General features: G+C 38.8%; 3 protein-coding genes across 6 annotated transcripts; all 3 read right to left on the bottom strand.

Annotated features, from left to right (window-relative positions):
• Positions 1–1,804: 1,804 nt before the first annotated feature.
• Positions 1,805–11,703, bottom strand: RB195_003965 (uncharacterized protein; the record flags this gene model as incomplete). 2 transcript variants are annotated; one of them, XM_064201860.1, is made up of 12 exons in its annotated part: positions 1,805–1,905; positions 3,486–3,591; positions 3,712–3,777; positions 3,837–3,893; positions 4,229–4,327; positions 5,246–5,380; positions 7,218–7,306; positions 9,738–9,770; positions 9,985–10,080; positions 10,259–10,369; positions 11,474–11,618; positions 11,677–11,703. In XM_064201860.1, 12 exons carry the CDS (start codon positions 11,701–11,703, stop codon positions 1,805–1,807), a joined length of 1,065 nt encoding a protein of 354 aa, XP_064057741.1. The 2 variants fall into 2 exon arrangements, with proteins under 2 accessions (XP_064057741.1, XP_013306940.2); XM_013451486.2 differs by lacking the exons at positions 7,218–7,306; positions 9,738–9,770; positions 9,985–10,080; ... (1 more) ...; positions 11,474–11,618; positions 11,677–11,703 and adding an exon at positions 8,067–8,141.
• A 431-nt stretch (positions 11,704–12,134) lies between these two features.
• On the bottom strand, positions 12,135–13,354 carry RB195_003964 (uncharacterized protein; the record flags this gene model as incomplete). Its single annotated transcript, XM_064201859.1, has 3 exons — positions 12,135–12,165; positions 13,015–13,160; positions 13,313–13,354. 3 exons carry the CDS (start codon positions 13,352–13,354, stop codon positions 12,135–12,137), a joined length of 219 nt encoding a protein of 72 aa, XP_064057740.1.
• A 37-nt stretch (positions 13,355–13,391) lies between these two features.
• On the bottom strand, positions 13,392–24,835 carry RB195_003963 (uncharacterized protein; the record flags this gene model as incomplete). Of its 3 annotated transcripts, XM_064201858.1 has the most annotated exons (8): positions 13,392–13,464; positions 13,550–13,640; positions 14,964–14,973; positions 15,014–15,071; positions 15,227–15,364; positions 15,527–15,593; positions 24,533–24,644; positions 24,707–24,835. In XM_064201858.1, the coding sequence occupies 8 exons, from the start codon at positions 24,833–24,835 to the stop codon at positions 13,392–13,394; spliced, it is 678 nt and encodes a 225-aa protein (XP_064057737.1). The 3 variants fall into 3 exon arrangements, with proteins under 3 accessions (XP_064057737.1, XP_064057739.1, XP_064057738.1); XM_064201857.1 differs by lacking the exons at positions 14,964–14,973; positions 15,014–15,071; positions 15,227–15,364; ... (1 more) ...; positions 24,533–24,644; positions 24,707–24,835 and adding an exon at positions 13,713–13,758; XM_064201856.1 differs by lacking the exons at positions 13,392–13,464; positions 13,550–13,640; positions 14,964–14,973; positions 24,533–24,644; positions 24,707–24,835 and having other exon boundaries at positions 14,999–15,071; positions 15,527–15,654.
• Between the last annotated feature and the right edge of the window lie 1,080 nt (positions 24,836–25,915).

Below are 25,915 nucleotides of genomic sequence, written 5' to 3'. Positions count from 1 at the left end.
GTATACGGGAAGGGAGACTACGGAGAGGGGGGGGGGGGGGGTGATTTCGTCCATTTCTTCCTAATTGCCGTAAAAACGGCCCGGAAGATACGGCTTCAGGCGTTTTGGCGCACCATTTTCTACAAGGGGTTCGACTGGAGCGCACCAGCCTTCTGCGGCGCCGAATCTTCCGGGCCGTTTTTTTACAGCAATTAGGAAGAAATGGACAGAATCACCCCCTCTCCGTAGTCTCCCATCCCGTATACGAATACTCCATCTGAAATCTGCACTACCTCAGATTCATGGGGTGATGCCTTTAAATGCACTGTATCACGAAACTGATGATGTTGAAGTCTTTGTGGACAAATTTAGAGTCTGGAGTGTAGATTGCGAGTGTTATCGTGACCTCCCCTAATTCCCCCTAATCGTCCTGAAAATCGCCTCAACATCGCCTGTTTCGTGATACGGTGCTTTTCAGCCAAACAAAGAAGCAAAATCCTTCCTGGCTAAGATGCAAACGGATGTTTCGAATGAAATCTTCAAAACCACTCCTCAAAAATGAAAAAATGTGAAATGAATTGACTGATCAATCTTCACCTCTGTTGATTTCTGGACGCTTGCTTCCTGGCAGTAGCTATGCATCCTATTTGTTGGCAATTAATTACGTCTAAATGAATTTTATGCATGTACTGTAACTCAGCTTCTACCTTATATTCCTTCGAGATACATTCACTAAACAGATAAAACCTAAGTAATGCAAATATTCTTAATTTATGCACGTCCTTCCTCAATTTCGAAAAATACTTCCACGACTTTAGTTCGTAATAGTCTACTAGTAATGAGAGTATGGTAAACTGTTTTTAAAAAAAAGTACCTCCACGAGGATTTCGAACTTTTGTGCCAAACTTTTGCTTTACTCTGCTTTAGTATGCCAAGTTTCAAGGAAAAAAATCACAACACTAGTTCTTTCTCTTCCTTTCTTCCCCTCTCTCTCCTTTTCTTTCAACAATCCCCTTGATCCAGAAAATGTTCGTATCTTATTAACTCACCAGTGACTTCGAAACTATATAGTTATGTGGTAAATAGAAATGTCTTGGTGATCGAAGACAACCGTGAACGATTCCTTATCGCCCTAGGTAGCTAACCTTCTTTACACAATGACAACACCAACGTTTATTATCACCCTGTGGTTAACTCTGCAGCACTCAGATTTCGTTATATTTCGTCCTCAAAACTCTTTCACTATCTTCGCATCAGGTAATTTTAAATAAGAGTCATGTAAAGTAGACAAAAAAGAAATCCAATTCGAAAAAATAACTTCTTTAATTACATTTGAAAAATACACAATAAAAACAGTTCATACACATAGAAATAAGAGCTTCACCCATGTATAACAACGAAGAGAACTACGCGCAAATCTTCCGCAAATAAAATGTGGAAGAGTTCTCGGAAGAATTATACAATCTGGATGACCTGGACATTTGGCGAGGATTGTTTTGAAAATAGAGAACGTGGGCATCAAATCAAAACAAGAAGAAAAAAATGCTAGAATGCTCTGAAAACAAAATTCTACTAGTAAAAAGAAGGACCACATACGAATAAACTAGCAAGCCATCACATTTTTTTTGCGCACGCAGACACCTTCAGACTATTTCTATCAGTCGTTTAAAAAAAATGATGCATATATTATACAAAAACAAACTGTGATGATATATAAATAATGCACAAATATTGCGTGCATAATGAAAGATTTACGGCGAGGAACTGACAACAATTACAACATACATCAGCGCGTACAACCTTTGTTTCATAGCTAATGTACCATCTATTCCATGTCCTCGTCATCGATGTGAGCCATCATTGCTTTCAGCGCCGCTCCTTCATTGTAGTGCAGCTTACGTTTCTTTTCAAACTCTCGCTTGTGGGCTAAATAAATTTATTCCTAATTAAAAATAATTCGACTCTTTCTCTCTTCTCCCCTAATTATGGGATATGACTCTCCCACTCATCCGCTCTCTTCCCCTCCCCTCCTTTTCAGGCCCAAAATACGAAATTAGGTCAAATGGAGGATGTAATAAGACCTCATCAGTTCCATTCCCCACAGGACCAAAAGAGGAAGAAACTGGAACCGACATCAAATTTGAACTATCTCAATATTACTGAGTTTCCAACAGTTTTTAAGGAAATTTATTAAAACATTTAACGGCTCAAAATGCTCAGATTCCGGAAATAAGGTTACGTTCAGAAGAACTTTAATAATTTAGGAAGAAGAGCCCTTCAAGAAATGCCTATGGCATGTTCCGCATAAAAAAGTTTCTAATACAAATAGTTTAATATTCTAAGAAGGTTAATATTCTTCATAAGAAAGTTTCTAATACAAAAAGTTTAATATTCTAGGGATTGACATTTTTCCTTTTTGTGTTCCATCTTAATACCGGAAAAGGAAGAAGAGATGAAAAGTGGGAAATCTGTATTCAGATTGAAGAAATGTTCGCCTACAACATACTGAAAACCAGATTGTTTTACATCAATTACGGTCAGAACAATCAGTCATTCTTTAAGGTAATATACTTCTTCATGGTCGAGCAAAGATCAGAATTGTAGCAAATTTTTTTCGTTCAAAAAATGATGTTTTAAGAACTTATTCCCATAGTTGAAAAGAGGCCCTCAAGAAATATTTTACGCCAAGTTTTTTTTTTCTCCTTTCCAAGTAGTCTGAACCACGGAGTCGCATAGAATATTAACTAAAACATTTTGTATAATAATCCCTTCTTCTACAAAACACGTCAAAAAGTATTTCTCGAAGCGGTTTTCTTGAGAATTTATCGATGGTCATCTAAACAAAAAAAAAAATCCACAAAATCTGAGCATTATTTTAACTAAATGTTATTAAATGCAGGTGTAAATCGTGGTAACGTACATAACATTGAATTATTAACCTTTCAAAGGTTTCTTTGCTATCTGCAAAAATCTCCAGTACGGGAAGGATCGAACTTTTGAAATCCTACTTTCGTCACTGCGGAACATGTCTTCTGTTCTCAGTTTTTTCATCAAGGTAACGTGCTACTGTCGACCTTCCTTCTTTTCTTATTTCTTTCTTCCCCTTCCTCCCTTTTCTTCTTCTCACTTTTCCCTCACAAAACAAATAAGCAGTTAGGAAGTTAGAGTCCTGTACTGGGGGTTGGGGGTCAGCATAGGTGCGAGAGGAAGGAGCCGGGGCCTCCCCAGGTGAAGGAAGCTTAGCACATAGGATGCAGCTCGAGGGATGAGAATCATTTCGCCAACCGTGCAAAAGTGATGGACTCCCTTTACCAACCGCGCAAAGTGAAGAGGGTCCTTTAGCCAACCGCCCAAAGTGAAAGGAGTCGAAGTACCGGCTCCGACTGTCGCATCTTTGAGGGTAAGACAATGTTAGCAGTGTGAGCAAAGATGTTCCCGATAGAATAACTCCAATGGAAGCAAGAAAATGTACTGTTGTAATCTAGAAGAGATAGAAAATATCGTACCGATTTGTTCCGGTGTAAGATGCGACTCATCATCATCGGTGTCTGAACCAGAACCAATAGACTTCACTGAACCGGTACCGGCATTTTGGCTGAGACCTTCCGCAACCTAGAATGAACATGGTAAAATCTCTTCTTAGCTTGCCAAAACACAGTAAAACGTTAAAACTGTCGTAAAGAGTCATACAAAATACAAAAAAAAGTAGAACGAAAAGAAATGAAGATATACCTCTTCGGGATCAACTGCTCCTCCAAGAGATACCCTACGATGCCGAGACCCTTGCCCAGAAGAAGCCTAAAGCACAACCGGAATAACCACAAACATATGCAAGGTAAGTAAATACAAAGTCTTACCTCATCGCCTTCCGATTCACAATCTGAGTAGTTATATGGGGTCTTTGGTTCGTCAATCTGGAAGATTTCATAATCACAACGAGAATCATAACCAAAACTTCTGTTTGGAAGTATTACTGTTGTTCTAAGCAAAAATGAAATAAATATTTGAAAGTGGGAAGCTAGGTGTCCAAAAAGGGTTCCAAAATTACAAAAGTTTAAATTACAAAAGGTGAGAGTACAATTCCAGTAGTAATTTCATTACGTTTTCCAAATAAACTTCCTATAACTGTTCACAGCATAGATAACCTAGTAAGCAAAGTCTAACATGGATTTCTAAGATGTAACATTTAACATTGGTACAGTCAGTTAACAAAGTAATGGATTACTTGCACACAAAACAATCAGCTTACCTTCATAGTTCCATAATCCTTGTCTGTGGGATGATAAGTGGCTAGGATATTCATCTCATCAAAATGAGCTCTACCTTCTTTGCCATCCATCGAAACATCCTAAACACTAACAACAACTAAACTTGTAACTTCTAAAGAAAATTTCAAGAAAATAGTCTGTTAAAAAAAAGTCGACTTAACAAATAAAAAAAATAGACAAAAATCATCTAGAGTGCAGACGAAAGACAAAAACACAAAAACAATGATAACATTCTTCAGATGGTTCTCAAAATAATGTAATGCAAGCATTTCAAAAAACGACCAATCTCGAGTTAGAAATTTAACGCTGAAAACTCAGCGCACTTAATTATTTACAAAGTTAAATATTGCAATCAACACGAACTCGGAAGCAATCGAAGAACGGCAAATGAGTAGGTATCTGAAACGCTGAGTGGGAAAGTAAATTTTTGGAATAGCAAGTTCATCTCTTACTTTTACTTCCTTTATCCATCGAACTTGCAGAAGGTATTGAATGCATGGAAACATAAATTTGAGAAAGTAAACTGTTCTATAGAGTGGTAACAAGTGATAGTCGATTACAGGTCGCAAAAAGAACCTTGAATGACAAGATGTGAAAACAATATTCACCTGAATTCAAAAATACGACACAAAAATCTGTCAAAAACTAGTAAGCTTCCTTTATTTTTTACTTTGATAAGAGCGAAATAGACGTGCCGAGCTACAATTGATCCGATTCCAAGATTCTTCCTCGTATGGCTAAAACGACGGGAAACGAGGGTATAAGAGATGAAGAATGTCAAATGATAAATAAATATAACATCAATGATCAAATATGATCAAATATCAACACAATTTTCGCAAAAAAATCAATATTCGATGGACACCCTGACAAATGAAAAACAATAAAGAAACACTTGTTCGCTTAGAAGCAAAAAACAAAGAAACAAACAAGAACATAAAAAATGAAAGAAGCAGATTCAGAAAAAGAAACTCATAAAAAAACTAAGGAATCTGTACCTGTTTCATCTTCAGTATACTTTTTTTCGGTTGTCGTTTCAAATATTCCGTTGGATCATCAACACGAATTTTTCCGTCCGGGGTCATATGCTCATCCACGTTGGCACAAGGAAAATCTGTCATTGCTACAGATATCTGAAAAAGGAAAACTCAATTATATACTACCAAAACAGTGCTGACTGGGTTCTCGCGTCGATTAAACCGAAAAGAAAACGAGCAATTTCGTTATGCATAGGCTGACATAAACAACAATTATGCAGCGAGGATAGGAAAGGAGAAAGAGTCAATCGTGATCGCTCCCTCAGGTATTCATGAGTGGTGTGGGAATGCATAATTAGTTCCTCTAAGTTGCCTCGCTCAGCACTAATATGCTCAAAGTTGAGAGTGATGATAGGCTCTCCGTCATCATTGATCTGAATAATCAGCGTAAAGCTAGGATGAATTTTGCAAAACAACAATGAAGGATGATGTCTAATCTTCGGATGAATACTTATGCAACAAGAAAATTAAATTACATTGATGCTGGTGGTGGAAAGATGTAGCAGACGATTCCACAGCAAACTGCTCCCCACAGCTTAGGAATGTAAACGATCAATCAGAAATGTGGGTGTCCAGTAAAGTAACGAGGCATGGAAGCAAGGTCATCTTGAGATTTAATTTCAAAAAAAAAAAACCACAATCAACCTGAATATGGATTGGTGGACGGAACATAAGAGTTGCCTAAAAACGCTCAAGTGAACTTGCTCAGTAGGACAGAAAACTGAAATGTTATCAATGGATTGAAACCAGCTTCGAAACGCAATTTTAGAAGAAATGAGCGTTTTAAAAAGAAAAAAGTAATCGATTCAAAGAAACACAATAAGAGAAACAGACGTGGGTCACTTTTGCGAACTACACATGGCGAAGCAGAGAGAAAGACTGAATAAACTATCGTTATTCATGCAAAAAAAAAGAGAAAACAAAGAAACAATCAGCTTAACTTCAGTTTGCTGCATTAAGAAAGAGAGTCACTTTTGAAATTAACAAAGATAGTTATCTAAACAATTACAGCAGGTAGTAAACATGCGAACTAATAGTTTGAATGTAGAAAGTCCACAGGCGAGTGAATCAGGTTTAGTTTTCCCAATCGCACTTCGAAGCGAAGCTGCACACGAGCTGTGCAGAGCAAGCCGGAATCTCATCGCATAAATACACGAACTAGTTCACTTTTTCAACTAAATATATACTTAATTTCGTCTCCGTACCATGTACAATACAAATAAGAAAACAATGTCTGGAAAGAATAGAAAGTACATGTAGAATGGCTATCCGCAGACACATTTTCATTCAATATAAGCACGAGTTTCCAGTCAGAAATACACATTCCATTCCATCAAATTAATAATGAAAGCAAACTCAATTTGTTTTACCTGAAAACGAGTTACGAAATTCATTGAAAAAAGAGGAAAGCAAGATCAAATCTTCATTAGCCTAAGAGACATAGATAAGGTTAGATCGAGAATATGGAATGAGTGAAGCTGCGGAACATCGAAATTAAGGAATAGCTGTCGAAGAAAGATAAGGAAGGAAAAAGAGTACTTTTTTTCGACAAAGCGGCACACAAGCAGCCCATAAAATTGTTTCTGCCACCACACTACAAATCATGAAACGAGAAATAGAGGGTCAGTAGAAGGAGACAGAGTGAAGAAGTGTAAGGAAGCGGCAAGAATAAAATAAAAACTAAACATGGGTTCTAATTTCTGGAATGGAAAAATCAAAAACTTCGACCAAAACTCAAAGTACTCTAAGAAAAGAAAGCGCAAATATAAAATAATATCAAAAAGAAGGAAACTCAAGGAGGAAGTTGAATGAAGCATATACTAAATGCACTTATCTGCAACTATTTCCATTTCGAAACTTCTGCGAATGTTTCGAAAATGAATGACAAATCTCGTATTAGACTCGAACAAACGTCTACGAAACTCTCACCCACTCGATGCTGCTCTTCGATTAACCAACACTCGTTGCGTGGTTCGCAGCAGCTTCGCAAACTGAGCACATCAATTTGCGGAAATTGTAATCCTTTGAGAAAAGAACCGACGGGAAAGGAAAGAAATCAACTGTCTGAAATATATCATAAAAATGGGAGACATAAGCGCTCACAAAACAAAGGAACGCTAAACGAAGAAAATAAAATGGAATAAAAAGGTAAAGACCAGAATACATATCAAAATAGAACAATAATTAACGAGTTTTAGAAAATTCAAACTGAAGGCGGGAAAATCGAGTAAATAACACACAAACTTCGAAAACGCCAACAGAAAGAATGACAGGAAATTTCTGCAAACGAAACTCCACACTGCACACTATACACTGCAGCTACCGTAGCCCTAGAAACATTCAAATTCATGTAACAGTCATACGAGGTTTTCTTCCTAAATATAACAAGATGAACCTGCAAGATATTTACTTGAATTCGAGAATGAGCAACATTATTAGAGTCGTAAAGCAAACAATTGGGAAACCGGGAAAGTAGTTCGGAATATTAAAGGCCTCCACTTAGGAAGAAATCGATTTAAAAACTGTGGACGTGGACAAATCGTGCAGAGAACTTAAAACGAACGCCTACCATAAAACTGCAATAACGTATCTAATGAGGCTGAGAAAATGGAAACTAGAATACACTTCTTGGAGAAGTTTGATTCGAATTGATATGGATGTATGTGTGGATAACTTCATGTGCTCTAGGATTAGGCGCTAAGGATATAACGGAAAAACCAATCCTTTTGAAATGCGCTATCGAGTTCGACTTTTCAATATAGGATCGTAGGGATTAACAAACCTGTGTGGGGCCCATATCCTGGCTTGCGATAGTAAAATGATGAATCAGGTCAGAATCCTTACTCCCTACGGGCATAACCTTCTTCTGATTAGGAAGAGTTGCCGCGAGAATCCACAAAAATTCTCACCAACAACGCATCACTAAACGGAAAGCAGCCAATTTGTAATTTCAACATGCGCGTAACAGATACTCTTTATAAGGCACCTGATCTCATATTTCGTTCTGCTTTCGGTTAAAACAGTCCTACTTAGAACGTCATGCGTAACATAGAAGCCATTCCAGCAATTTGTCGTGCTTGTGACAAGCAAATGTCATTCAGCTTATCGCTTGAACGAACATTTAAAGGCATCACCCCACGAATCTGAGGTGGTGCAGATTTCAGGTGGAGTATTCTTATAAGGGATAGTAGATTATGTAGAGGACGGTGGTTCCGTACATTTCTTCCCAATTGCCGTAAAAAAACGGCCCGGAAGATGCCGCCCGGAAGAAACTCCTTGTAGAAAATAGTGCGCCAGAACGCCCGATGACGTATTTTCCGGGCCCTTTTTTACGGCAATTAGGAAGAAATGGACGGAATCACCCCCCTCCATGATCTACTATTCCTTATAAGAATACTCCACCTGAAATCTGCACCACCTCAGATTCGTGGAGTGATGTCTTTAAAGGGTATTTAATTTTAGTCGTTGAAATAGTTCTAAGGTATGCAGAACGTTATGTAGGAGTCCATATTGAGACCCGGATCAATATATCTGTGCTGCACCCATAATAGAACTGGTCTTTTCTCAAGCACCCGGATTTCACCAAGCGGCCAAGCACTTGGGGAAGGAATGTTGGCGAATGGCTAAGTTCAAGCTAGCAGGCGTATGAATCAGTGAAGCATATGTAACGGATGTAGTAATACTAGCGCATGATCAGTTGACCGCGATAATCGCTCTTCGCAGTATCGAAGGGCAGTATGTACACACGTAATACACTGTTTTTAGTTAACATAATTTTTTGCTACAGTAAGTGTACATCAGCCAACCAGCTTGGCCCATACGATCATCAGATCGTGATAATAAGGGGTACGGTTTGTCTCTCCTTCTCATAATAAAACTTAGGACTGTAGGAGTAGGACTCTTACTCTAACTTCATTTTAAAAAGTGTGAGAATACATTAAGTCATGACGTCAGGACATTCATCGGCTGGAAAAAAACACATCAGATGATGTGCGCGTAGTCCTAATTGAGATTACCCTGAGTACGGCTGATAACGGTCACTGGAGTCCTATGACTCGTGATCAAGAAAGTGCAAACACCAAGGTACAATCAATGACGAATAAAACAGGCCACCAGTATTCTGTCACTACTTTATGATGACTTTCCCTCCTCAACCATAATTATATTAGAGTGGCAGTGGTAGAAACTTGTTTGGTGATGGACGAGGGACTAAAAAGAGGAATGACATCCACTATCAATAATCAGCAGCGAAAATAGTAGAAGGCAACTAAAACAATCAAAAGAAATGAGCTAAAGTCTTCCACAAGATTAACCCTGTGATTCACAGAAATGTTTGAGAAACATTTCGACTTATTCTTGGTGAAGCGCCTCCCCATGGAACGTTATATTACATTTGACTCAGAGACATTTTCGTGTTCATCTCTATTTGATTTATTGTACACTTCTCTTCAACCAAAGGGGAGGAATAGTGACGAAACGCAAAAATCTGAAAAGTAAAACTGTCGAACACGAATGATTACCAACAAAGAAAGTGCATCAATTCCACGATAGAAGAATCTGAACAAACAACAGCGGTTAACTCTCTTTTACAAGAATGAAGGCTGATTAAATTTCAGAAAAAAGTAGAAATATTGAACAATCGAAAGGACAGTGAATAGAATTGAATTTCAGCACAAAGGAAACAAACAGTGAACGAGTACCTGGGCGGCGACAAGAACAGAATTCATCAATGTGGCATGTGATGCTCACGTGTTCCACAAGCACTTGATGAATATGTGGATAGAAAGCATCCAGTTCTGGTAAATATGGATTAAACGAAGCGCTGCGAAAAACAAAAGAATTTAATGGATTCTACCAACAGCAAAGACAGAAAAGGAAAGAAAAGAAGTCAAAATTATTCCAATCAAGAAAAAGAAAGAAAAGTCAAGGATCGCCGCTAGGAAAAGGCTGAAGATTTCTTATTGGCACACGTACTGTTTACAATCACGGGACTTCTTGCAGTCACACGAACTATCGGTGCGCTCAGCCCAAATGAAAAACAAACAAAAGACAGGAATGCATAGAAGGGATCCGGAAAGATTTCACCTTAGTTGCACGAACCTTGCTGCAAGAAAGGACATCACATCAACATCACAGTTGCTTGAGAAGGTCAGATTTCATTATATATAAAGAGTGAAAACAAACAAAACTTAAATTTCACGCTAGATTTTCCTTCATTTCTCGTGTTTGCTTCGCAATCTGGAACGTGAGGTCAAACAAATAGGCAAATATGAGTTATTAGAGTCCGGATTAATGCTTGCAAAAAGTTCATCTGCAGAGTGCTTGGTGCTCTGGCTATAATTCAGTGAAATCGGTTGCACACAACCAATGCAAAACATTCCCCTATTTGCAGAACGCGAAATACATGGTGGGATGCTTGAGGGACGTTTTCTCGACGATTTTCCAACGAGGAGAACAGAAGAGGATAAACCTATAAGCTCCCGAACAATAGACATCTGAATAATCAAACATCAACGATGATTTGTTCGATCGTTACAAATTCGTAACAAATAAAAAGCACGTACACAGCAAAATAGACTGCATACCTTCGACTTCTGCACTCTGCCCTCTCCACTGATCACTTTGAGGGCTGAAATGTTGAAAGAAGGATTAATATATAAGCGGAATATGCGCATTCGTTTCTAATCGAACTTGCCTGGAAGACAGGGGTCCAGGAGGCATAATCCAGAGATTAATGCGGCAGAGGTCTCTTATAAGCATATCTTCATCAACAAATGTTGTTTTCTAGCTAAATTTCAAATCGAATACGCAAGGCTCGATTATTAGAACAACAGAGCGTCAGGCGCCAGCGCTTATACCATTCAAGGGGACCGCGACGCATCCGAAGAAGCGCATAAATTTCCTCTGTTCGCTAAACATATACATACATACTTCACTTACGCAAAGAGCCGCCCCAATCGATTCTCGTAGTCATCCTTGCTTACAAAAGTGTAAGCCCCCGCAACCATGTGTGTGAAAAAGCCGTAATGTTACGTAAGTCACGAAGTGCAGCCGGTCGACATATGGCATCGTTCATGAATTCCGCCATCCAATACATTCTAGCCATTGGAAAAATTCTCACACCTCTCAGGACTCAGATACGAATGTTCGTAATGAACTAAAAACAGGCGAGCGTAAATTTACACCTACGTTTCGAGCTGTCGCTAAACAAATGCGACTCTAACGATATGGTTGGATAACATGGGCATGTTTTGACTGCTAAATGTCGAAAACGAAACCAGTCAACCGCAAAGCGGCAACAATTACGAGTTACATGACTCCTCGTTGTGCATCTCTAAACCGTACTCCAAGTTTAATTATTCTTTTTTTCAAAACGAACCGAGAACCTGTACCCATTGCATCGTATTGACAGCTGTCATTGAACAAAAGTTCTGTTTATAACAATCGATCCTGTATCAGCAAGTGAAATAAAAACGAATGGTATGTATCGCGACCGAATTCTCACCTGGTATGTGTCATCGAGTCAGAACGACTGCAGTGTGGTGATTATTCTCCCTGAATGATTTAACATTCAACGTTTATCGCACACGCAGAGCGTATAAAAATACTGAAAACGCAATCCAGCATAACACATCTAAAATCACAAAATAACGAGGAACAAGACAAGATGTGAACGAAATACGGTTGCCAAAAACGAAGTTGTAATGATATGGATACTAATTAGTACGGATGGAGGCAAATTGGAACCATAAACACTTCTAGACCTAATTTCTCGTTGATCACAATATACAAGCTCTAGGCCAGAAGAAGTCTTCTCTCAAAGACGGGTTCGGTTTGCATGTTATGTTTATCAGCACAAGATAAAATATCGGGAAGAATCACTGAATTTCATGCTTATTTTGCCAAAAACTGGCAAAATATTTTTGAAAATGTTAGGAAGAAAAATCTCTCACATTTCAAGCGAATCAATGCCAAAGACTTTGTTTTTAATGATGACTTAATCCAATAAAGCACTGTGACTAAAATTGAGCGCTTTAATGAGAACTTCTCTTGTAACACAACTCTCGGCCCACTAAATCCTAGAGTTATCCTTTTTTCGTACAACTGGAAATCAACGGATCTGCGTTACTCTTCTGTACGGTGGGACACTCTACACCTCGAAATTAAGAAGGAGGACAACCACTTTGTGCGTTACAATGATACGCTAAGAGTCACCTGTGGGCGATTGAAAACGCTCTCGGCGTAACCGGTGCGCATGATGTTGCGCCATGAAAGAAAAAGTTTTACTGGACTACACGCTTCATAAGTTTTGCCTAATCTATGTTGTAGATGTCTGGATTTTTGGTCATTGGTGACTAAAATTCATTACAGACCAAATCCTAGGTCACGTATATCGACAGGATTTCGAATGTTAGATGGAGTATTTTTTTCAATATTTGATGACCGTAACTGGAAAACAGGAAACTCGTCCGCAAGAGTAAGCAACATTCAAATTTGCACAACGATCTTGGAAATCACAATAATAGGAGACCTTTGCTTCGAAGCGAACGACGACTCGACGGAAATACACAAATGAATGAATAACAGCATGTTTTTGACAACATTCAATTGAAAAAGGCTGGATGGAGGATCAAAGTAATACAATATACGAAATGAGGGGGAAAATACTTCAAACTGGCCCGATGTTCCACCAGACAACAGTTAAACAACAAATTTTGACTCAATCTTACCTTTCAATGAATCTTCGACAAACCATGTCCCAATTCAATACATTGATTACATTCAAAAGCAATAAAATAGGCTGCACGTTACGTTGTAAAAGGCTGGCGATTATTAGCGATTTTATCGGAGAAATATGACAACAACTCGCATAGATCTGAATGTTTTAAAGTGAGAACGGAAGATTTTGCTATACAACTTATCATTTCCAATCTCTTTACGATGGAGCACAACTGTTAGAGGAATGGAAAAGTTTCGGATAAGTACAGATCGAAAAGCCTGTAGTTGAGTAATTATCTTCATCCGCACATTAAAAAGGACAGACTGAGTACATGTGATGCTACGGCTCATCACGCAAGCGTTCATGGTACATCTGCGCTCAGCACGACTACTGTTTTCTGCTTTTTTCACATCGAAGAAGGTATTCTACTGGCGCCAATACCATTAAAATTAAGTCGTATCTGAATATTACAATAAATGGAAAGTATTAATAAGTCTGAATCGAAAATAAGCCAGGCAAGTAAGAAAAAGAAGAACATGACTTACAATTCTAGTTCACTGGAATACGAAGGACGACAACAAGAGCTTATTACTGACTGCAAAAATAAACGTGCTGGTGACAAAACTTGAATACTTCCTGGAAAGAAAGGAAAAACAGAAACGAAAAGAGTTAACAACAAATGTGTTTGTTTACGGCCGGGTAAATCACCGCCGACTTTCTCACTATGAGAAGAGTTCCAATCAAATTCTCTCATAATCAAATGAAAGCAACAGAGTATGGTCGGTTGAATGAACCGCCAGATAATACAGACGAGAACAATAGTCGTTTAAACAAAACAATAAACGAAAGCAGCTGCCTCAATTAGCGGAAGCGCGTAAACGGATCGATAAAGCGTAGCCTCATTTTTCATCCATTGCTGAAATTCTGTTTCTAACCTTCTTCTGGAAAGGAAAAAAAATGAAAACGGAAGTCCAATTCTCCAACCTTACGTTAGGTGAAAAATGTAGGTTAGGGGAAAGGAGAGGGAGGAGGGGAGCGGGGGGAAGAGCACCCCTTCGCGCCCTTATTTCTGGGGGCTCCAACTTCCTTTTTTCTCTTAGCAACTTTAGCTTACGTGTCATAGATCCTCTGAGAATCATGCTTAGGTTTTAGTCCCCGAGCGATTTACTTCCAGAAATAAGAGCGCGACTGAGTACATTCCCCCCCCAACTACATATTACCCCAAGTTCTCGCTACGGAAGCAAACTGCAAAACTCATGAATTTTAAAACACTCATTTAAGAAAAAGTGAAGCCACGAAAGAGAAGGATAAGGGAATACCGTGGAAGTCTTAGCTACGAAGTACAATGGAAACAGCTGGATCTATATGTGGAAAAGAAAATGAAAGCAAAAGTGACGGCAATATCTCTACATCGACTAAGGAAAAAGAACGTCGCCGGCTGAACCGACGCCACTTCCTATCGATAAGCAGATGCCCGATTTCGAAAGAAGCACGTCAAGAAAACAAGTGAAGTTAAAGCTGAAACAATTAATCAGAGCGTGCATGCTTTCGAAGAAAAAGCGGCACTCTATTTCCTTTCAGATGGGCGGCTTTGCAAAAGCAAAAATTCGACAAAAATGCAATTTAGCGAAAGGACCAAATTCTTCAATAGTAGGAGCTCTGACCAGTAAGGAAGGTTTCGTGAATATAGACGAGCAAAGTCAACCAGTCGAAGAAAAATACAACGAGTAGTATTACCAGCCCTTCACTCTTATTCACAGTGGCAATCAAGACAACATAAAAAAAATGCAATCAGCAGGGAACAATTTCAGCGTATATGGCTGCGGCCTAGAACAAATATTCATCTTTTTCTTTATTATTATTGTATAAGAAAAAGTTTTAGTAGAACACATTTGTATTGGGCTACAAATAAAAGATGTGACAGCTGTGAAATGAAAAATTTAAAACTTAAGAACATACCTTTAGAATTCTTGATGCAAACGATGTCTTCGAATTTAAAAAAGGGAAACTATCGATTGATATCCGTATTCCAGTGCATCTGTAGGCGTTGTCATGCATCTCGTGTTGCTGTAAACAATCATTGTCATGGTATAAATCAAATCACACAAGACTGCGGTATATGATTCATCACCTAAAAAAAAAACATCATAGAAACAATTTAGAGGAAGCAGAGGAAAGTCCGAAAAAAAGAAAGACGAAATAAAAATCATTATGATGATTACAGCATGCAACACAGTTCTAAATCCACACAAAGCTTGAACGGAAATGGATGCGGTGAAGCGATGAAACATCGATTCAACGTAGGACCCAACTGCACGGCGATAATGATTGGTGAGCGGCTGTCCATTGGATGAAACACTCTGCAAACATAGACAGAAATCTACATGCTTGAATTTATGGTATACTTCAAAACAACTACTTACACTTTTCTTTTTTTATTCGGGATATACTAAAAATAGATACTTTTCCATCCTTTCAAGTAATTATGCATTCATCTTCTTACGAAATTTTTACTTACTTACTTAATTAAACAAATGGTCCCACATGATTCTCCAGCTGAACTTTTTTCAAACAAAATAATGATCACGACTAGAAGGAGTCCATTGACTTGATTAGTCTCATTTTTGGTCACAGCGTCCCAGAAAACCATGTTTTTTTTATCCAGAATCTTCGCGCGACAAATTCGATCACTGTAATCACATCGTGCACACAACATTGCTTTCACGTATAGAAATGAAAAAGAAACACGGTTATTTCAGATACGAAAGCAGAGGAAAAAAAAAGAAATCGGTTGTCACGTGAGTTAAATTTCGAGTCACATTCTCAGAGTACTCTAAATGATCACAAGAAAATATTGTATTCATCGTATCGTATTCCACCGAAACAGCATATATGGGAACAACTTCTGAATAATTAACTAAGATGTCTGAAATATTACTGAAAAGAATCAAGTCCCCAAAAAAGAAAAGATTTTGCAACGCAATTATTTTTAATTACTGGCATGATCACAGAGTGGGAAAACGTTTCTTGGAGTAAACAATAGCTGAGATTCGATGCGAAGAAATAGATGGATGGATGTATGGAAAAATGACCAACTTCAACGAGGAACGGATCCAGAAAATCCTTTTGCAAATGCACATAATCGAAAAGAAATAAAATTACGAGGCTAAATCATATTTGTTAATTTGTGTCATAATTACGATTCGATCTCATCAACTTTCAATCTTGATTCAGGACACAATAGCGAAATCATCGAGAATGACAGCTGACAAGGAGCAAATTGGCAATGAAGCAAGAAAATGAATAAAAGGGCAGCATTGTTGAGATATCGACCAGAAAGCTCCGGCAAGCTAGTGCTAAGAGAAGTTTTGTGAAAGAAGCAGAACGCCAATAATTATCTGAGAACTTTCTGGAAAGTGAGAATAATTGATCGCAAACACCACCCAGCATGAACCACAATTTTTCAGGGTGGGAAAAGTAGGGGGAGTGACATATTATGCCCCATCTTTTTAACCAGCTCCTCCCTACATGCAACATACGACGTCGATAGAAAGCATGGGACTGGAATGGGACTAGTGAAATAGGGTGGAGCTTTGCTCGATGTTGAAGAGGTAGTTATTCTAAACAGCTTTTTTTTGGGTATGATGTTCGAAATTCGAAATAGAGAAAAGAAAATGGAGTGATGGAGATGTCATGGATAATATCATAACGGATAAAAGACATTTTTGTGACGCTATGTAGGAAATTGAAGAAGATGAAGCTGGATGAAAAGAAAAACTCTAAAACCGGTTAAGGCTGGGCACAGCACAACACCATGGAGGGATCCTATAGTGGGATCAAAACGAACATAAGTTCTGGAGTTCGCCATGGTCCCACCTCGATTCCTGCCGCTGCTTCCACCACACCGCTTCGAACCGAACTGTACCGAGCTTCATGTCGTTTCAAATTAACGATGTCCTTATGTTTATAGTTACTGATGTCGGATCGAACCACACATCTTCAAGGAAAGCTTTGAAAAAAAAATTATGCGCGGACTCGGATTGAAATATGGATTGAAATATCTTGCTAGTCATGCTAATAGCCCAATGTAGTATCTCCGCATAAATTTTTATTAATTTCTTAACTAGAAATTCTATATGTAAATGTATCGCGAGCATTTTTACCAGTGCTTAAAATCCGGTAAACTCCTTTCAGTGCAAAAACATGCGCACAATCAAATTAATTAGGATTAATTTTTGCCGCCTGTAAAAAAAAACCTGTGTACATGAATCAGAGGGATATATGAACCGGAAATTTCATTGACAAAAAAAAAGAATTGAACTATTAAGGATGAATTCACATGAAAACAGGATAATCCTGATGATGAATCAGTACTGTTTCGGTACGGTAATATAACGGAAAATGAAAAGTTATGTTAATGTTCCTATCAAATTCACGATAGGTACGTCGCTGTTACGTCAACGCATCGATAGAACGCTTAACGTTGCTGAAAACTACCTTCACAATCCAAGCTGTCAATCAGTGAGCGACACAAATTGAACTAGAAAAAGGTGACATAAGTTTGCATTGCACATGTGCAAAGAAAACGCTGTGAAGCGAATTGCGGACGAAACGTCGCGATGTGACGCGCGTATATGGTACGATTACGGTAGGAAGCTAAAGATTTGTGACGAGTTGATGTAAGAAAAGGAAGCAGCGCAAGAAGAAATCAATTGCGTAAAAGGAGTAAATTCCGGGAACAGAATTAATACAATTAATTAACATAATGCTACACACTTTGTTTACGTTGTGTTGCTTCGCAAATGCAAATGATCATAGAACACTAATAACACCATGTATGGCCGAGTCAGAATGACATGAACCACGGACAGTTGCGTAAGCGACTGCGCTCGAAGCGGTGCGCTAGAGACAGCGGTTGGAATCGAGACGGGACCCTGGCGAGCTGCAGAGATTTTTGGTGGTAGCGAAGATCCTTACACGATCCCAACCGCTATGCTCCACCGCGCCGCTTCGAGCGCAACCGCTTACGCAACTGTCTGTGCTTCATATCGTTCTGACCCAACTATATTGGTCATAGACCAATCTGCGAGCGACAAGCTTCGTTTATAGTTGGCCGCGCTAACACGAAATGTCGCAATGTCGCAATTTCAATGAAAAGTCAATGAATATATAAATGAATGAATATATGAATAAATATGGATATGAAAATAATAAATATAAAGTATATAGTGCAATGACAAGAAACGATAAATATGAATAAAATATGGATATATAAACATATGAATGTTCAATGAATCCCTACCCGGGCAAAGGCTTACTGGCTAGCACATTTAGCCCATCTATCCACCACAGCACATTTATCCGGTTGATGCGGATGCTGAGCCTGTATCCAATAAAATTTTTGCTGCTGAATAAATGCGCTCCAGCGACAAAATGTGCCCAAGTTAGACACATTTCTTTTTCGATCCGTTTTTTTTTAAATCCTACAGCACTAAGCGATTATTCCGATATATTCCAAGAATCTTAAGATGTGTTGCTAAGAAACGGAAACTCAAAGCATTAATCATGTGAAGATAAATGTATAGGAGAATTCTTTGGACAGTTATTGCTTTCCTGAGAATCGTCAGAAGAAAATCATTTCTTCCCAGCGCGGTCGATGGTAATCGTCGATAGACACTTATTCATCCATAAATGTACATCCAGAGACCCTCACAGGGCCCCGTAAATGGAACTTTTTGGGGATTCCAAGAATTGAGAAAATCCCAAGAACCAAGTTTCCGAGAATTTTTTTTTATTTGGCTATAAGAAAGACGTCAAAATGTGTTCTGTGCGCTCCGTGTTGACCCCAGGCCCATTTCAATAAGTCAGAAACGGGTGTGATGTGAAGGAGAACGAATTTTGAAGCGTAAAAATGGGATCGTAAAGTGGATGTTGAATAATAACTCGTTCTCTTCCTTCGTACCGATTCATGTTTGGATGAATGTCAGTTTCTTTTTCTTCAAAACGAATGGATGACAAGTTCCTTCTTTTCTCCAGCATGCTATCCTTTCGAAAAGCACGGTTAAGGAGCAGATGAAGAGGATTTGTAATAAATTCTATTGCTAAGAATCTCTTTTCTCAAAAAGTAGAGAAATTACGAAAATGGCAAAATAAAGACGGATAACCGGTCAGGTGACAGATATGCGGTGCGAATAAAGGCAGCATACTATGAAACTCATGATTTTGGGTTCCTATGGTAAGATATTGGGTTCGTAGATTGGTTACTAGCACAAACATCCTCCCATTCATTTTCCCTTAACTGTCCTCAAAAACAGCGTGGGAATTGCGTTTGTTCCTACTTTTTACGTTAGAACGCACCACCCTTGTACACGCTCCGATTCTTTCTGTAGTCTATTCACTTGGTTTTACTTGAATAGGCTGCCAAGGAGACCTCATTGATTTTCGATTGCTCGCTAGTGGATGATGCATCGCGTGCGAAAGTGTGTTCCGTTTTCACGTACCTCGTAGGAAAAAGCGCCGCTTCCCACGCCGTCTTTCAGTACGATCAGGGGCGATTGAGCGAGGCCACGCTTGTATTCTTAATCTGCATAACAAGTTCTATATTTGCCCACAGAAACTCAAGCATCGTCAATCATGGGTTGCCTTTAAAAGCCGTTCTCAAAGTTTCTAGTCAATTCTCAGGAGTTTGTGATCGACACCTATACCGAGTAAAGTTATGCTACCAGAATCCGTCGAAGCAGCTACATTCATGGTTGTTTCTTCTATTGGTGGTGTGTATTTTTCTTCAGAAAGACTCAAAGCAGTGAACAAAAGTAAAGAAGTACTAGATTTTGGACAAATGTAATCATTCAACAATTGTTTCATTCATTTCTGCACCGAAAAATAGAAAAGGGTAATGAAATTCAGAGAGGTAGCATGATCGATGAGAGACTAACAAGTTCTCATTCATCAATATTACCTTTAGGGTAGTGAATTTTATTTGAAGGTATTGTAAGGGAAAGAATGAAGAACAATTGGAGCGTTATCAACAATGACTACGAGATTTTTCGGTGCAAAAATTGTTTAAGTACGTGCACTTTTCATGAACAATTCTCATTACTTTCAGCGAATGGCATCGAAGCAAAAAAAAAAAACGCACTTAAAACCCCTGGAGATACACTTTACCTTTAATACCGTAATATCAGGAGATGTGAAGGTATGTAGCTATCGATTAATGTTTCCTAGTCATGAGACTTTAAAGTTGAGCTCTTTCTCAAGAAAAAATGTTCCCTTTCGAACGTAGCTAAGTTCTATTTTTCAAATTTAACGTAGCACAATAAAAGTCTTGTAGGCACTGGCACTTATGTTCGCACGGACGACCGTGACGCGCGATCGACTGGAGTAGAACAGGGAGCAGAGAAAGTAGATGCCAGTAGCAGAGAAATGAGCAATTCTGAGCATATTCTTAGACTTTTGGCATACTGTAACCTAACGTTATGCTTCTGATTACTTGAGAAGATCCTTGACGTCCTCTTAGCATTAGCTACTGGAAGGATGCTGCTGGAAAACGAGTCATCCTGTAAGAGCGGACCTACTGTCCTCGGAGTTTAGGCGTTGCGAACACTCGAGAAGGAATGGGAGAAAAAAGTTCACTAGTGGGATTTGCTTCATTTTTTGAGGATACGAAAAAAGATTGCATTTCGAAGCTGTAGTTCCTTAAGGGGAAAAATAGTTCATACTGGGACCTTTCTCAAATCGCTGATTGAGAAAAAAAAACTTAGGAGTACTTACTTTTGCAAATAAGAAAGAGTAATGAAGGCCCGTGCCTAACTACTAATTTTTGCACGGAAAAGGAATAAGAAAGTTGGTCCTATGAGGGAAAGCTGAAGCATTCACGTGCAGAAGATTGCAGGACGTATGGGATTCCCAGCAAATTTATGCCATTTCCTGTCGGATAGATGAAACTTCTTCAGGAACAGAAGAACATCAGAGCGAATTAGATGGAGAACGGGCGGAGAAGTGAAGGCTATTTACTCTGGAAAATACATTCGTTTTGTGGAACAAGGGGTTTAGTAAGGGACCGAGTTCCTCGTATAATAATCACGTAAAGTAGCAAATAATCGAAAGTAGGGCGTAACTAGCCCGTTCAATGACTTCAGGGGATACCTCAAGTTTGTGCTCTTATCCTCCAAAACAAGTCTGACACCAATTTATCGACTCAGGAGAGATGAAATGTGAAAATGATGAAAAAAATGATCAAATGTTCGCACTAAGGAGGATTCGAACCTGCGATCGATCCGTTTCCAGCCATAGCGGAATCTCTTACCGACGGCGCTACACCTCTCTAGAAAGGGGAACTACATAATTACGGACCATGGGAGCTCCCATCGATGTTGGTTGCTCATTATGACGGTGTACGGAACTTTTTCCAATGTACTAGTCAATCCCATAAATGTACGGATAAAAAAGCAAGAGATTACATGTGTCTAGGATCTAAATTTATGTGCGTAACGTTAAGATCGATCTTCTCCGTAGGCGTTCTCTGTAATGCGTGAACGTGGGTGTAGGGAAGAAAACCAGGTGCTCATAAAAACACTCATGTCATCAGCTCGCATTCAAAAGTGCATATGTACCTGGTCTCAGGGATGATTAAAGAGTTCCGAGTGAATTTTAATGAGGAGAGTCAATTCGGAGTGTTTCCGCTCGACTCCCTTTTTCTAGGATTTTCATTTCATAAAATTCCATGAAATTATTTCCAACTTCGTGCTGGGGACCGAAGGGATAAATAATAATAATAAATATTAAAATGGTGAAATATAAGGGTAATAAACAAGTATAAGGAGTAAAATATAAGGAATAAATGTGTTTAATGTGAAAAATTCGAATTTTGAAAGAATTTCTCACAAACGACGGCTCATCATTTTGGAGGAGGTGAGTTATTTCTACTTTAAAATTTTTCTAATCGATTCGAACGTTGAAACTATCGATGCACTTTTGAATAGTGAATGGATTGTGTAGTTCACACTCTTCCTGCGACTGACATGCACGACAATTTCTGACCGATGCAGCGCTTCACAGTAGCCCAGACAACTGTAAAATAAGTTTGGACATCCACAAAAACAACCCAAGATCACATTCTGCCGAGATTTCGAAGCTACTCCTCTGAAAAAAAAAATCAACGCAATCGAACAACTTGTGCAAAATCTTCACTTTCACCTTTGTTCTTTAATTCTAGATCAGAATTTTGGCCCATTAAATAATATGGTTCAGTTCCGAGATTTTGATTGTACTCAATTCTTTATGAAGGAAAAAAAGGAAATTTCTGTTGGATTTATGGCCTCCGGCATTGCTAAGACGAAAACTTTCAGTGAAAAAGAGTCTACTGATCTATCTGTGTTTTTTTTCCAGTTACTTCTTGTGAATTCCGATAGTTTCTTCTATAATTTTCTATTGGAGCGAATTACTTTCAAACAGGTAATTATTTGTTGCATTTTTCCTTTCCAAGTGAGTTCGAACCACTAAGAGGCTAACGTCATCACACGCTTGGTATCCAAATCGCAAAATTCATCTAGTCTTCAGTTTACACTTGTACACCACCGGTCCATGATTTTTTCAGGATGTCGCGAGCCAAGGATGAAAGATAGGAATCACAGCAATTATAAGGACTACCAGTAACCAAAATAAATAAAGTGGCCGCCTTTTATTACTTGAATAGCATGGTCGACATATAACAAAAATCCTCTGATTATCCTCGAGATAAAAGGTCCCATCGCAATTTTGTTGTCTCATCGCATCGTAGTGGGTTCACCTTAAAATGGTGAGGGTGATGTTGCAAAAGAACTCCTTAGGTATGTAAACAAACAAAAAAAATATGATTAGAATGATTTTTTATTTTCACATGGGTAAGAGAGATTTGCTCTTCCTTCTGCGTAGCTATAAATCGAACACGAATCCAGGTCGTCCGGCTTCCGGAATTTAGAAAACGCCGATTACATTGCCGCTTATGTAAATTTTTGTATATTTGTGCCAAAAATAGCTGAAAACTCAAATCCCTGATACAACCCTCAGGGAATATTACAGTAGCAAATCCATGAACAGTATCCATTGAAAATCAAGAAAAAAAAAATAAATTCGTGGTTGAGAATTGAATTCCAGCGAGACTGAAGAAAACGTGGTTACGTTAAAGGCATCACCCCACGAATCCGAGGTGGTCCGGATTTCAGGTGGACTATTCGTATACGGGATGGGATACTACGGAGAGAGAGGTGATTCCGTTCATTTCTTGCTAATTGCCGTAAAAAAACGGCCCGGAAAAAAGAAAAAAAAAGCGCTCCAATCGAACCTCTTGTACAAAATAGTGCGCCGAAACGAATGAAGCCGTATTTTCCGCGCCGTTTTTACGGCAATTAGGAAGAAATGAACGGAATCAACCCCCTCTCCGTAGTCTCCCATCCTGTATACGAATACTCCACGTGAAATCTGCACCACCTCAGATTCGTGGGGTGATGCCTTTAATTCACGCCACTTATAACTCAGGCGAACTCTTAAGGAGGATTCAAGCGGTGGGAAGTACGATTACTGATCTGTTCAGCTCCAAACATAGGATAGTTCGGATTTCGCGGGTAGTAAGTATTAACTCAGTTTACATAATCTTTATTAATTCTTCCAATCGGCACTGTAAAAAATATAGGCATTCATTTTGTTTTTTTTTACTACTACAGGTATTATCCTGGAATTACAGCCATCCAAGTGCAGTTACTGTGTCTGTGATTTTGGCAACGGATTCCTGTTGTGAGGACTTGTTGGAATAAATGTGGAAGAATTGTCGGGTTCCGCGCAACATTACAGGAATATTTTGTCTAAATTGACACAGTAACTGCACTTGAATGACTATAATTACAGTTTAATATCAACAGTATTAATTGTACTAACATCAACACAGTGTAAATGTAATTTTTGAAAAAAAAAAAGAAATTCAGATAAGAATTTGCAGCTGCTCACCAGGTGCTCAATGGAAAATTAGTTGGAAAAAAGAAAAACAGGACGAACAAAAAGTTTACCTGAATGAATTGGATGCTTGCATATCTTTTCCCACTTTTGATTTTAACTTTCCAATTTTAGTTTAAGTTTGGAAAGAGAAATTTCTGGAATGGTGTGGAGTATGTTGTTGAATCCATAGGAAATCGCTCCACAAAGCAGATCTAGAAGCTGATCGACGCCGTGCTCAAAAAACGACCAAAATGCTTCAAAGTCGCACTGCTGGATGACGACGAGAGATTTCAAACAGCAAAGACGACGCGGCAATTTCCGGAAAGCCTGGCTGGACGAACATGCCCTACCCGCCCACCCTATAGCGTGGACCTTGCTCCATCCGACCGTCACTTGTTCCGGGCCCTGAAGCAGCATCTGCACGAGAAGGAAACGGTCAAAAACCGCAGCAAAAAATCGTTGTATAGTTTATAGTTCTGAGAAATAGCTTCGAAGCCCTGGCATAATGTGATCCTGTATTGTTTTATAGATGTGGACACTTATTTTACAACTGTCTAGACTATTCTGATGGGCAGCTTCGGACAAAAGCGTATCCAATGACTTCTCATCGTCGCAATCCCTCTCGTTCTGGAAGAAGAGCACTGACTTTGCCCATCCAGCGGCTAGGTTTTGCTGTTAATAATGATAATTAATTTTTTTCTGCAAAAGTGACAAAATGACGTGCAAAGGCTCACTATTTTCAGCGGATGAGGCTTATCCGTGCGACTAAGCCGTTCGTTAAGACCCGGATCTAGTTGCCGCCCACCACAGTGCACTGGATGTTCCTGGGTTTCCTGTAGACGAAATCTTCGAGCTGTCGGCATTGACACTGCAGCAGTGGGGACGAGCAGTGTCACCGGCACCCGCGTCGAATTTGAGCCGTGACGGCAAATTATACGAATAGGGCGCAACATCTGCTTCTCTAATCCAGAAAAATCCATATTTCCTGGGCGAAAAATCCAAGAGGCAGAAGTATCGCAAACGTTGTTCGTTTGCGCAGTGGGACGATGCAGATTGCAAAGTAGAGCATATAGAAGAACAAGAAAGTAACACACGAATCTAAATCCAAGGAAATAGTCGGGTTGAAACGGAAAAGAATTAAAATACTTTTGGGAGAACTTGAAATATATAGTTTTTTTTCTTTTTCTTTCTGAAAAAATGTTCAAAAGGACCCTAAGCAAAGAGATTAACATTTTAGAAAATAACCTTCGGATATCATTTCTCAACAATGTAATGAGAAGCGTTCCTGGAATATGTGTAACAATAAAGCGTAATTCAACCACAATAAAATAACAAAAAAAAGGAATTTTCTAGAAATTAATTATTTGCACATAGTCAAAGAATTACGATCGCTTCGGGACTCATGTCTTTGCAAACGGAGAGTAATTTAAATTCTTGGCTGCTGCTGATGCGCCACATACATACTTCATTGATTGCCCGGAGGGGAACACTGAGCACATCTTATAAGTCAGTCGGGTAAACTTCCGGAATTTTAGCAGCAAAATAGCCTAGCAAAGCTCCGTTCGGAGGCGAATTTATGACGTTGGCGTTGGCGACCAAATCCAGAAGATGATTGATGAGTTCTGTCCGTATTTGCAATTTTAATCGGAATATGGTGATATTTCATATTTTTAAGAAGGAATGCATGGAAGGCGTTAGCATAGAACCAGAAAAAAAAAGAAATTCAGCTGCTTTTATACATTCAGAATAACTAATAAGCCTCCATATTATATGTAACTTCTGGTAAGGTAATAAAGTTAAAGTTTAGTTTTATTTAAATTTTAACTTTATTACCTTACCAGAAGTAATAATAAGGATGGTTATAAGTCATTCTGAAAGTATAAAAACAGCTGAATTAAAAAAAAACAGATATTTATTAAGGAATAATCTCAATAAATCTTCAA

The sequence above is a fragment of the Necator americanus genome, chromosome IV (assembly GCF_031761385.1).
Source record: "Necator americanus strain Aroian chromosome IV, whole genome shotgun sequence".
NCBI classification, from domain to species: domain Eukaryota; kingdom Metazoa; phylum Nematoda; class Chromadorea; order Rhabditida; family Ancylostomatidae; genus Necator; species Necator americanus.
Note: the sequence above shows the minus strand (reverse complement) of the source record. Positions and strands in the feature narration are given on the sequence as shown.